This window comes from Oryzias latipes, chromosome 1 (assembly GCF_053564925.1).
Source record: "Oryzias latipes strain Hd-rR chromosome 1, Olatipes_Hd-rR_3.1".
Lineage (NCBI taxonomy): Eukaryota > Metazoa > Chordata > Actinopteri > Beloniformes > Adrianichthyidae > Oryzias > Oryzias latipes.
Window position 1 is genome coordinate 1,316,616 of NC_136237.1, and position 13,385 is coordinate 1,330,000.

Genomic DNA, 13,385 nt, shown 5'->3' on the forward strand with positions numbered 1-13,385 from the left:
CTGAAACCGCTCCAGCAGGATGGAGTGAATCCCTCTGAGCTCCTAAACTCCAGCTTCCACATGAATGATTGATCAGATCTGTCTGCAGCCGCTCAATACTTTTTTCTTGTCTGTGTGTGTGTCTTTGGGTGTGTGTGTCGTACCGGGGAGGCCCAGCGTCCTTCGCTCCACGTTCTTGCGGTAGTCCTCCAGCTCCCTCTCCGACAGCTCGCTGAAGGGGTTGGGGGGCAGAGGAGCCATCTGCTCCTCCTCTGTGGGCACGTATGGCTGGGGGGGGAGGAGGAGGAGGCAGCGTGAGGGCTGAGCACAAACCCGTGCACGTGAACAAAAAGACACAATGCAACCAGTGTCCACAGAAAACAAAAGTCATGACAACTCCGCATGTCCCACTCATGCAAACACAACATGATGACATCATGTCATGACGGTCACGCAAACATTCATGCTGGAAACACGCTAAATCCACAGAATCATGTCTGACACGGAAGTGAAAAAAGGATGAACGTCTCCGCTGAAGCACGTTCACATGCACAACAGCTGACTGACAAACACAGGAAGAACGGACCAGAACTGAGAATATTTACCAGAACTTCTACAAGCCCGTCTTCCTTCAAGAGAAACAACCAGCGTCAGTCAAATCTGTCTGTTCCTCAACAACATCTGAACTCTTCATGCTCCATCAGGTCCAGTTCTGGATCTGCTGACCCACCCGCCTCCACCTGCTGGCTGTGGTGAGTCCCAGACGCTGCTGAACTCAGAGGTCATTACGGCCGCCGCCGCCGCTGCCGCTGCCACCGCCGCCACCTTGTGTTTGCCAGCAGCAGCAGCAGCACCAAGAAGGACCAGGATCTCAGTGAACCGTTCAGAATAATTCACTTCCATTTGTGATATTTAGGTTTTGCAGAGGTGTGGACGGGTTTGTCTCCCGGCTCGCTGTCCTCACACTGCAGAGACTTTATTTTGGGGAACTATGCATTTGAAACTGTTTTAAATGTTATCCGAGTTATGTTAATTTTATGTCATTTTTCTAATGCAATTTTACGCTATATATGTACATTTTTACTCTGTTTTACTCATTTTATTTTAAGTCTCTAGGTGGCTGGCCATGGTCAGAACGGGACAGAGGATGGAAATTAGCCTAGGCTACAATCCTGCATATTTACAGTGTCTCATTACCTTTAGAGTATTCTACACTGTTTGTTGTATGCATTGTCCCTTAAATAAATAAATACAAATACAAATTCACACAAAGTCTTCGTCCCTCTCCTGAGGTTTCTGTCTGTATGTTTTCATCCACGCAGTTTGAAGTGTTACACAAAGAGAACCACCAAAATGGGCTTTAAATCAGGCCACACTGAGGGTTTCTGGGGATCAGGTGTGGGGGGTCTTCATTCTGCTGCAGGTGGGGGGGGTTCATCAGAAATCCTTTTAGAGCAGAAGCCAGCAGCATCGGCCCAGACCATCACACTGCCACCACTGTTTTGGATGGTTGCTGTGAAATGCTGCCATCGTTAAGCCAGATGTTTAAAGCCGTGTCGCACCTGCATCCGTGTTTCACGTATGAAGAGTCGCTCTTTGGTGATCCGTGCGTGATCTACGTCACTCATGCGTGCTTCTTGCGTCCGTCGTTGTGTGCAGACACCTGTAAAGGTTTCAGCCGACGGGTCTTTACGTGAATTCAGTTTTGAGCCGTTCAACATCTTTGTTTGGTTGGGAATTTCACAGTTTTTGTGTGTTTTCCGTAGTTTATACACAATTATTACGTAGATCCTACACAGCTGTGTGTGATTTTTGTCAGATGCGTACAGAAATGTGTGTCTTTCCAGGAGCGTTCCACGTTTGTCTAACAGACTTTTCACGCATGAACCACAGATGTAGAACTTTTAGATGACGTATGCGGCGCACAGATCACGTTCAGATGACATCATTGATGCAGGAATCACTGATGAATTACAGATAAACAGCAGAATAATCACACGGTTCATGTTCTACGATGGTTTACGTGTTCTTAGCGTGTTTATTCCTACTTCTGTGGTTTTAACGTGGTTCATTCCTGATCCATCTGTGAACATTTCTGACTTTTTCCACGTTTCTCCAGGTATGACCGGTCTTCATCAGTGCATCATGCCCTAACTGTGGGTGGTGAGTGTGGGAGGCGGCCTCATGAACCCACACAGCCTTCTGACTGCTTGGGGGTCATCTGGACGTCTGTCAGTTCCTTCAAATCCCTTTTGCTCAGCAGTGAATCTCTTTTTTTTTTTTTTTTTTTAACTTGTCCTGTCCAACAGCTAGGCAGACAGATGAGAGCTGAGGGCCTCTTGGGTTGGACATATTTTACTTTAACAAGAGGGGTTATTAATCTTCAGACAAACCAAAGGTATGTCTGAATAAACCCCTTTTGTAATTGAGGCCAAACTTTATTAATTTCAAACATGTCTGAAAATCTTTGGTGTTGGACCGGACGGAAAAGGAAAGAGGGGAAGAAGAAAGAGGGACGTTAGAGAGAGGGGGGGTAGGGGGTGATAATAGGAAGGGAAGGGGGATAAGACCATGAAGCAGCATAAAGCAACAAGTTTACTGGTTGTTAATCATTATGGTAAGGTTCAAATGTAAAAAAAAAACAAACAAAAAAAAAAGGGCGGAGCCTGTCCACACGCACACTCAAATGTTATAAACACACCTGTTAGTTGCAAAAATGTCCACCTGTCGACATGTACACAAAACAGATAGTGTTCACACGCATACTTATGCCTTAAAACCAACTAGTGTGAAATATTTCAGTCATTCAGTCTGTTGAGCTGACACCTGTGCTCAGGTGAGTGTTTATGTTCTTCTAAAATGGATGGTGGAACGTGAAAAGAAGGAGGGAGAGTGCCCAGCCATCCCCACCCCAAGACCCCCACCGCACCAGAAGCGGCAGCCGGATTCCCCCCAACACCACACGGGAACCGGCAGGGAACAACCGCCGCCCGGGCGACCAAGCCCGCCACCCAGGCCAGGGCCAGCAGGGCCGCCGCAAGGCCCCCAGAGCCAGAGAGCAGGGAGGCACGGAGGGAAAGAGGGCGCCGCCCCAGCCCAACCAGGAGAGCAGCCCCCCCGCCGCGCCGGGAGAACCCAACGCAGGGCCCCACCGGAGAAGGACGCCCACAGCCCCAGACGAGCACCCCACCACCACCCAGGAGTTCCGGGCATCCCCCCGCCCCAACCCCAGGTACGGGCCAGGACCCCCCAAGGGAGACCCACTCCGCACTCCAGGCAGCCATCCGCCCGGCCAACGGTTGGTCCAGGGAGGAGCGAGGCAGGGGCCCGCCGCCCCCGCCCAGGAGGGGGGAACCCCGGGGAAAAAAGAGGGCCCACAAGGGGTGTTGTAAATATGGCCCGACCAGGCTCGGCCACAGTTGGAAATTTGGCGGGGCCCAGCACTCAGGAGCAAGGACCAGAACCCACCCCCCAGGGACACGAACACCCCCGGCTCAGATGTAATGTGAACCCCCCCACCGCGCGGAGAGAGCACCGCCGGGCCCAGGAAGCCAGCACCCCGGGGACACAGCCGCCGTTGCAAAGGGGCCCGTACCCCCCACCAGGGAAGAGGCAGGGGACAGATGGTCCTAGGTCCCACCTTCCTTGCAAAATGTGTGTGCGTGTATGTGTGTTTGAGAGAGTGTGTGTGTGCATGTGTGTGTGTTTATGTTGGGATGTATATATTGAGGGGGGAGGGGTGTGTGTACTAAGGGGGGTGCGGTTAAAATTGGCGGGTAGGGCACTAAGGGGACGTCTCCTGATTACTCACAGTGACGTCCCCTCACCCTCCCCACCAAGGGGCCCTAAATGTCTAAGGTGCGGTTAAAATTGGCGGGTAGGGTGCTAGGAGGATATCCGCTGCTTGCTGGCAGTGATGTCCAAGCACCCCCCCTACCAAGGGCCCTACATGTCTAAGGTGCAAATAAAACCGAAAGAGGGGGGGCCCACTCCATACGGCAACCACAGGAGGGGGGTCACTGCCTAGTAAACCCCCCCCCCCCAAGGCTCATCGCAGGCTAAGCCCCCCACCCCCTCACCCTATTATGAGGTTATATGAGGAAGGGGGTAAGTTGGGGACAGATGATAGACTGTCCCCCGGTGGTCAAACAGCCGTCCCCCGCCCCCCCCCCCCAGCAAGGGGGCCAGGCCCACCCAGCCCCGGGGCCCCACCCCCGGAGGCGCAGACACCCCAGGCCCAGCACCACCACCCCCACACAGAGAGAGGGGAGCCAGAAAGCGCCGCCCCCCCCCGGAGCAAGCCCAGGCCCCCACCCCCAAACGCCGGCCCTAGAAGAGCTCTGGTCAGGCCTCGACGGGACCGAGGCAGCCAACCGGCCGGGGAAACCGCCGATGGCCTCAGCGGAGACCCCGACCCGTCAACCCCCCCTGCCCCGTACCAATAGTGGCCCCCCCCCTCCCCCAGAATGCCCCCCCACAGGACAGGGCCGACAAGACCCCCACCCCACCCCACCCCCAGACCCCGCAGCCGAAGCGGATGACACCCAGAGCGACCGGGGGCCCCAAGAGGGTTGTCCCGTCCCGCCCCAGAGCCAGGGAAGGGCCGATCCCAGCCCCAGGTGTAGACGGGAAGCCCATCCAGCGCCGCTGGCCCCCCCCCCCCCGAGCAGCGCCCCCCGCCAACCCCCCCCAGCACAGGCAAAGGGACCACCCCCCCAAGCCAAGCCAGACCACCACCCCACCCCCCCCACCACGCACCCCCACACCCAAGCCCAGAGGACCACGCAGCGCCCCAGGCCGCCCCACCCAGGCGCCGGACCCGACCCCCCGACCAACGGAGCCCCCACCACCCCCGGCCAGGCACCGGAGGCCCCGACCCCCACCCCGGCCCACGGCAGAAGGGCAAGGAGCAGCGACGACCATGCCCCCCCCACCCCCTAAGTCACGGAGTTAGCTATGGGAGACCAGAGAGACCGAATTCTTTCAAAGTTACTTGAACCTTGGGCTGACATTTTTTCCAAGCTGATATGATCAAGCAGCAGATTTCTGTGTTGACTTATATTTATATTTTTTTTGCTTTTCCAATTTATTAAAATAGTTTTTTTAGCAATGCAAAGAGTTATGAAAATGATAGAGCCTAATCCTCCTTCCACATCGATGGCACTCATGTCACCAAGCACACAAAGTGACGGTGAAGCTGTGATTGAAACCTTAAGCCAGACTGATAGATCGGCACATACCTGCTGCCAGAGAGCCTGGACAGGCGTGCAGAACCATAGTGCATGCATGTAATTGTCGGGTAGATTACTGTCACAGTGCTGACAAATGTCTGAGTTACTGAGACCCATCTTGAACATCCTCTGTCCAGTGTAGTAAATTCTGTGAAGAGTTTTGAAATGGATTAGCTGCAGATTTGGATTTTTTGTCATTTTAAAGGTGTTTAGACAAAGTTCTGACCAAAAACTTTCATCTGTGCTGATGCTCAAATCCGCATCCCATTTTGTTGTCGGAAGTGAAATATTGTTATCTAAATTACATAAAAGTTTGTATATTTTGGAGAGAGTTTTATTCATTGAGAAATTGATCAGAGTGGTAACTACATCTGGTAGCTTTAAATCGTTGTCTCTGTATTTAAACTTTTTAGTAATAATTGATTTAAGTTGCTGATATTCCAAGAAGTTATATATTCCATGTTTGTCTTGAAGTTCCTGGGGAGTTATGAATCTTCTATCAATAATTATGTGCTCTAGTTGTTTTATGCCCCCTGCTTGCCAAGCTGGGAAGTGGATAATTTTTTTGTTTATGAGGATGTCTGGGTTGTTCCAGATGGGTGTCATTTTGCACGGTTGAATTGATGATTTTGATATTTTGAGAAATTCCCACCAGGCTGTTAAAGTGGCATTTATTTTAATACTTTTGAAACAATCCTGTTTTTTAACTATTTGACTAATAAATGGAAGATCTGACAGGTTGATCTTTCCACATAACGCCTGTTCCAAGTCTAACCATGAGTTGGTTTCTGGATTATTTTTTAACCATTTTAAGATGTATTGTAATCTATTTGCAAGAAAGTAATTGTGGAAGTTAGGTAATTCTAATCCTCCACAGCTTTTTGCAGATTTTAAAGTTTTTAGACTAATTCTTGCAGGTTTATTGTTCCATAGAAAGCTTGATATGGATGAGTCTAATGTTTTGAACCATTTTAATGGCGGTTGTGTGGGAATCATTGAGAAGAGATAATTAACTTTGGGTAAGATTTTCATTTTAACCGTGGCTACCTTGCCCATAAGGGACAAAGGCAGGTTGGTCCAGCGTGTTAGGTCGTCCTGTATGTTTTTCAGTAATGGGGTGTAGTTTAGCAGCACCAGTTCTGATATTTTGGGGGAAAAATAAATACCTAGATATTTTATATTGCCTGATTTAACTGGTATTGTGAGTCCTTGCTCCGCATTACTGTTCAGTGGTAATAAAACAGATTTATTCCAATTAATGGAATAGTCTGATATAGAAGAGAATTCATTAATGATTGTTGCCGTTTCATTAACAGAATGTATATTACTTAAAAACAGTAATATGTCATCTGCATAGAGACTAATTTTATGATGGCTGTGTTTGGTTTTAATTCCTTTAATACTCTCATTCTGTCTTATTGCTGCAGCTAGAGGCTCGATAAATATTGCAAAAAGCGAGGGGGAGAGTGGGCAACCCTGTCTAGTTCCTCTTCCAAGAAAAAACCTGTTGGAAGTCTGTTTATTAGTTCTAACTGATGCATTGGGGTTGTGATATAATATTTTGATCCAATTGATGAATGATTCTCCAAACCCAAACTTATGGAGGGCAGCAATGAGGAACTTCCAATTTACTCTATCAAAGGCTTTTTCAGCATCCAGTGATAGTATAGTCATTTCCTGGTTTTTGATGGTGGCAAAGTCTATTATGTTAACGAGTCTGCGGGCATTGTCATCCGAGTGTCTGCCTTTGATGAATCCAGTTTGATCAAAGTCAATTATGTGAGGAGTGACTTTTTCTATTCTCTGTGCTAGTGCTTTGCAGATAATTTTTACATCTGCATTAATTAAAGAAATGGGGCGATAGCTTGAAGGACTCGTGGGGTCTTTGTCTGGTTTTTGCTCAGCAGTGAATCTCAGTCTCACAGTGGGAGTCCTGAACGCCGTCCTAACCGAAGCAGGAGACCTGCAGGTCTTTGCATGTTAATGTTGAGGTGATCTGGATCCTGGGGGGGGGGTCCCCACTGTTCCATGGTTTTACATTCAGGATCTCTGAGGTTCACTGGAGAAGCGAAGCTTCAGAAACGGCTTCATGACCTTTTTCTGACGGACAGAACTAATTAGTTTCTAAACAGCAACAGCATCTGCAGCACCTTTTGGAGTCTTCACTTCACAGAGAGGCGGTCTCGACCGAGTCAGGTCCGGTTTGCCGTGGAGCCAGCATTTCTGTGACGATGTGACGTTATTTACGTCATCGACCGGATCGGAGTCGGAGTGACGTCACATGGTTTCCATCCAGCTCCGACCAAATGAAGTTAATTTAGTCGCTGTTGCTTCGCCGCCATGTTGGAACCACACGACGTCAGTCGGCAGCCATTGGTCCGAGTCGGTCTGGATCGTCGTTTCTATGGCAACCACTCTCCCCACTATAGGAGTGAGCTTGTTGGAAGGCCACGCCCCCACCACTTCAAAGCAGTCAATCAAAGGTTTTGAACGTTGGACATGGGGGGCAGCAGGCTCCACCTACTTTTATTTAGGCCTCTGATTGGTCAGTTTATAACTTGAAGAACTTAAACTACAGAAAAAATATCATGAAGATAAAAGAGGATTCTGAAGAAAAAGGTTTCAGATCCAGAACGGTTCTTCTGACCAACAGAACGACTGAGGAACAGCCGTGTGTTTCTCTAGAGACGTCTGTGGGATTTGGCTTCTTGGAACCACTTCCTGTTTGGAACGCCAGGGGGGCGGAGTCTCTCAGTCCAGCTCTCAGTGGTTAGAGTTTTAGTTAAAAGGAAGGACTCGGACTCAAAGATGTTTTTTTCCCCTCGGTGCTCCTGGGGAATGAACGAACGCCACACGGGCAGAATCCACCTATGGACCCCAAACACACCAGGGGGGGTCACCTGAGCCCCCACCAGTCTGACAGAGGCTCCAAGTAAGATACAAACTCCACTATTTGGAAAAAACCTGAAGGGATTTCATTGAATCCTAAAGTTTCTTTTGTTTGCTGATGAACAGAAACGAGCAAAACCAGAACAGAACCGAACAAAGAATGGAGGATCTTTCTTACCCGCCGCGGTTCATCAACAGGGATGCCCGCCAGGTGCTGGGAGCGCGGCCCAGACGTCATGACATCAAACCGGTTCTGCTCCCGGATCTGAAACAGGAGCAGAAAAAAGGTGAAAGTTCAGGGAGGCGGGTCGCTGTGATGATGAGACGCCGAAAACCTTCTTTAGCGAGCAGAACCTCTAGAGGTGCAGTTGGAAGATTTACAGAGTTCACTAATAAAAGCACTTCCCCTTTCCAAAGGTGAGAGGTCAAAGGTCTTTTCTTTCCTTGAACATGTGGGTCAAAGAGGACTGTAGATTTACATGCATGCAGTCTTCTCCTGCAGCCAGACCAAAGTCTGCAGAAACGAAGAGCTGCCCGACTGGAAAACGTCTCCTTCTCAAGTTAAACCAGAGAATATAGACGCCTTTCCTTCATTAGTAAGAAAAAAAAGTAGAATTTATCTTTAAAGTTGTAATGTCCAAATGAAACCTATACATTGGCTCTAAACACTCACTTTTAGGTATGTTATTTTGGTCATTGGTCTTAAAATAAGCGTGTTTAGAGCAGGGTATTTGGTATTTTAAAATTAAAAAATTTAAAATTTTCCCCTCAAATAAAGCTTATTTTAAGTGCTTAAAAAGTCCAAGGATCCTTATTTCTAGACCACAATCCTCTTAAAGACAGACCAGAATTTCTCATTGAAGAATCCATTTTTCTTCAAAATAACATTTCAATGTTTTATTTGCTTAAAGGTGACAGAGTCTTTGCAGCAGCGTCTCCGTCCCTCTGGAACGTCCTTCCTCTCAGCCTCAGAGCTGCAGACTCAGTGTTTGCTTTAAAAAGCAGCTAAAAACATCTTTTTAAAACTGCTTTTCATCATTTTTTTTATATTCTGTGTTTTACCGGGTTCTATTGTGAAGGACTTTGTGATTTGTGTCTTGAGACGTCCTGACACAAATACTTTATTCTTACTATTTATTTATAGCCAACAGGCTGAAGCCCAAAAATAAATAAATTAAAATAAGATCCCAAATGTTTCCACCAAATAAATATAATAAAACAGAGATACATTCAAGAAAACTGTTAGGAGTAGAAAAAACTGTCTGTTGTCTCTAAATCGAGCCAGACTTGGAACGGTTCACAGATAAAACTGACGTTTGTGCTTAGATTTCCCTTTGAAATGTGTGAAGATCTGATTCTGGATCGATGGTCTTCACATCGTCACCAGACGGTACGTTGGTCTCACATGAAGTGCTGTCAGATCATGGAACCAGAAACTGGACACAAACACTGAGAGTTGGAGAGTCTCACTTTGTTCCTCTTCTCCAGAACCTCATTAGGGTTTGTGTTGAGCGGCACAAACTGGTTGGGGTCTTCAATCCGGATTGGAGTTCCGCTTTCATCCACCTTCATCCACTGTGGAGACAGAAGCAGGAAAAGGAAACTTCCATTTCTGTCAATGTGCCGTTTCCTGTTCAGCCACTAGATGGCGGTGTGTCCTCAGGTCTGAGCAGGTCTTCATGATTGGGAGCTACGTCCACCAGTATTGGTGGAGACACCGACTGCTCACCGTGGTGGTTCGGCTGTGGTGGCGCTCGTCTCCGCCCTCCACGCTGACCTTGGCGTAGCTGTTGGGCGAGTTGAGCCAGCGCGTCTTCTCTCTCTGCTGCCGCTGCTGCAGGAACTTGAAGGGCAGTCGAGAGGCGTCGTCGTCCTCTTCGAATGTGAACGCCGTGACGGTGGCGGGGATCTCCACTTCGCTCTTGTGCCGCGGCTTGTCCCGTACGATGGGGTGTCTGTAGGTGTAGCCGGTCCGGTACCCCTGAGGGAAACACAGGAAAAGTCGGGGTTCAGAGTTCATTCAGACTCCTGACCAGTTCTCAGGAACGATCGGCATCACAAAGGAAAGCTGTCCGTGATGTTGGGAGAGAAAGCTGGAAGTTTCTACCCAGAATGCCGTTCACAGTAAAGGAGAGAAGCTGACCGCAGGTCTGCTGCCACCAAAGACTTCAGTCATGCTCTCGTTTCCTCCTGACCTTTTTCCTCTCATTTTCTCATTTTCTCACACCTCCACCCCCCCCCCCCCCCCCCCCCACCCCCCCCAGCAGACGGATCTCCTTTCTTTTCCCCCTAAACTCTGCGGTCAAGCCGACCTCCTGACCCGGCTCCATCGCCCAGCTGAGGGGGCCACTTTTCCTCCAGAAACATCCACGCCGACATTCAGAGCTCCCAGCTGGAAGTCTCTGCGGTTCCGGCCCGCCTTTGGGATCCAGAACCCTTTATTTCAGATCCAGCAGCTCACAGAGTTTGTTCTGTCATCAGAGCGGGATGGAGAGAGGAGGACGACAGGAGTTTGATGCCCAGCAGGACGACACACCTGATTTTTGCTGATGAAGCGTTTTTGGTTCTGTTCTCTGGTGAATCAACACCAACAGCTTCACTGGACACGCGGTCCAAAGTACAGACGAGTAACGAGGCGGCTGCAGAACTTTGAAGAGATGGGCGTCGCCTTCTCTAAGAGAAGCTTTAGGGTTTGCAGTCCTCCCCCGTTCTCTCCGTCTTCCTCTCCTGACGTCAAACTTAAAGCTTGTTGTTTTCATTTTAAGGGGAGAGAGAGCGGCTCCCGTCTCCCTCTGATCTGATGATACCATGGAAACGTGAATGTTGGAAATACGGTAACAGCATGAAAAGAAATCAGTAGTTTACATCCGTTTATGCATAGACTACTGCAGAAAGTGCTGAAGAAACCTGCAGATAAAAATCATCATATTTTACCTGCTTCATGTTATCTTTAGGTAAATATTTACTATTTAAAAAAATGGATTTTTCTTCTGAATTTAAATGGATTCAAATATAATTTTGACATTAGCTGTGTTTCCATTGACTATGACTTTGTGCAAATTGGATTTGCGATAATAAATTATCCTTAAAGAAACACGACAATCTGGTCAAATTCACATTTATGGAACAAAAAGAACATTTATTATGTTAGAGATGTTTAGGGGACATTTATAAAGTTCCTGCAGAGCAAACAGCAGACTCTTCACTTTTCAAACATTCAACAGATTTTCAGGATTTTTTCACATAAATAAAACAATTTAAACCAATCCAATCAGTCGTCACAAATGTGGACATGGAAACAGATCTGTTTTTAAATGTACATCAACAGCCGTCATGTGATCCTCACCAGATTATCCAACATTCTCATCAGGGACTCGAACTCCAGCTCGCCGATCTTCCATCTGTACTGACCGGCCATGTTGATCGCCGCCGCCGAGGCCACGGCGAACACCCGCGATCTGTACTTCTCCTGGTCCAGCACTATGAGGTTCTCCACCCCTCCAGCACACGAGATGGCATTCACCTAAACGAGGGGGGGGGGGCACAAAAGCACAAGCTGTTGCATTCTGGGTCGGGTTAGGAAGACCGTCCTCTGGGAGCCGGAGCGCACCTGGATCTCACAGGCGTACTGGGCGTTGTAGATGTAATGAAAGGCCTCCTCCATGGTCTCCCCCAGAGCGACCACGCCGTGGTTCCTCAACACCAGAACCTGAAACACACGGGAGAACGAGTCAAGAAGAGCAGGAACACCAACCAGGCTGTGCCCTGTGGGAGCCCCGCCTTCTGTCTGGGTCACGACCTCAAAAACCAGCATCACTGAACAGGAAGCTGAGAAGAAGAATAAAAGTATCGCAAATATTCACCATTCTTCGTTAAAAGTTCATCATTTAACTTCAAGGAAAAGGTTTTAGAGTGAAAGAAACAGCTTCAAAGCAGATTTCTCCTTAAAATGTAAGATTTGAGAGGAATTTCCCAAATATGGTCGTTTGACTGAAGAGAGAACAAAAACGGTTTAGATTTGTAACCCATTTTTAAAAGACTATATCAGTGTTTCCCAACGTGCCAATCAGAATCCTAACCATTATATGAAGTTCAACCAAACACGTCTTTCATGGTTCTGTGAAATATAACCACAAGGGGGCGCAATGCACTGCTGATGTAGACAGAAGGGCGGAGTTTGCACATTGGGGAGGGCCGCATGCCCGCTGGCTGCTGCTTCAACGGCACAACCGGACGTAGACGCTTGTTTCATGACGATGTTTCTACGACAGCAGCAGGTATCATGACTGCAAGGCCGGGGCCTTACACAAAGGTCAAAGGTCAACGCTAACCCTGTCAATACAGTTCCAAAGAGATGAAGCCATTTGCAGCAACATACTAAACGGCATTCTGGATAACTCTACACAACCTTCAGTAATGCACAGCACTTTCTGTTCCCAACAAACTCGTCTACAAACATACTTAGCTTAGACATGTTACAGCTATAGAATGGAACTAAATAATGCTGTTTTATGGTGAATATTATCATGTTTGTTTTTGGAAGCATTTATCAGTAGATCTTATTCTTATCTGTAAATATGCGTAAATGGTTTTCATACTGGAGGGGAAGACCCTCCTAACTATGTAGCCATAAGGGGCCAGAGTCTGATCCCCAGAATGGAAGTTGGTCAGGACGTTGATATAATGAAGGACAGACGTCTCAGTGTTCACTGTCCTTCCAGTCTGTGGGGGCAAATGGTCAAACCTGTGCGGGGCAAACAGGTGACCTGCAGGAGATACCAAGGTAGAGTGAGTAAAGTCATTTTATTTGTATAATAGCACCTTCCACAGGTTAAAATATAGATGTATATATGAAAACATAAAAGCATAAACCACGTAAAACGATCAAATAAAACAGTTTAAATGAGTTGACTTTAAAAGGAATTCACAGAATCCAGGGAACACATTCAGAGTTCAGGAGCTACGGTCTCCTCTGGTCCGGACCCGTGGTTCTGATCCACAGATGGTCTGTAGGGGGCGATCAAGTTACAAACGTTTGGAGGAGCTTGACCATGGAGGGCCCTAGAATATACATTGTTCTGTACTATGACCCCCCCCTTCTATTGACGTGTTCTCCCTACCATGACAAAGGTGGATAAAGGTGGAAAGATTTCATGTAATCCATGGACACCAGTGAAGATCACAAATCATTGAAGGAAAAAGGTTCAGAGCACTGTCTAGTGGGTCTACATGACCCACCTCCCAATGGTAAATTGCCTAGGATAGAACAAGGGTTACACATTGAAA

General features: G+C 48.0%; 1 protein-coding gene across 19 annotated transcripts in view; it reads right to left on the reverse strand.

Moving 5' to 3' along the window:
- The window catches only part of add3a (adducin 3 (gamma) a), a 138,563-nt gene that overhangs the window by 16,020 nt on the left and 109,158 nt on the right, over positions 1 to 13,385 (reverse strand). For 10 of the 19 annotated variants that reach the window (XM_078947176.1, XM_078947195.1, XM_078947541.1 and 7 more), the window contains exons 8-13: positions 11,710 to 11,808; positions 11,446 to 11,622; positions 9,829 to 10,080; positions 9,570 to 9,674; positions 8,278 to 8,364; positions 144 to 267 (exon numbers count right to left, since the gene is read on the reverse strand). In XM_078947176.1, coding sequence (XP_078803302.1) covers positions 144 to 267; positions 8,278 to 8,364; positions 9,570 to 9,674; positions 9,829 to 10,080; positions 11,446 to 11,622; positions 11,710 to 11,808 — 844 coding nt within the window. Of the gene's footprint in view, positions 1 to 143; positions 268 to 584; positions 609 to 8,277; positions 8,365 to 9,569; positions 9,675 to 9,828; positions 10,081 to 11,445; positions 11,623 to 11,709; positions 11,809 to 13,385 lie in introns of all 19 variants that reach the window. The other 9 variants (XM_023951023.2, XM_023951081.2, XM_023951103.2 and 6 more) reach the window with 1 other exon arrangement.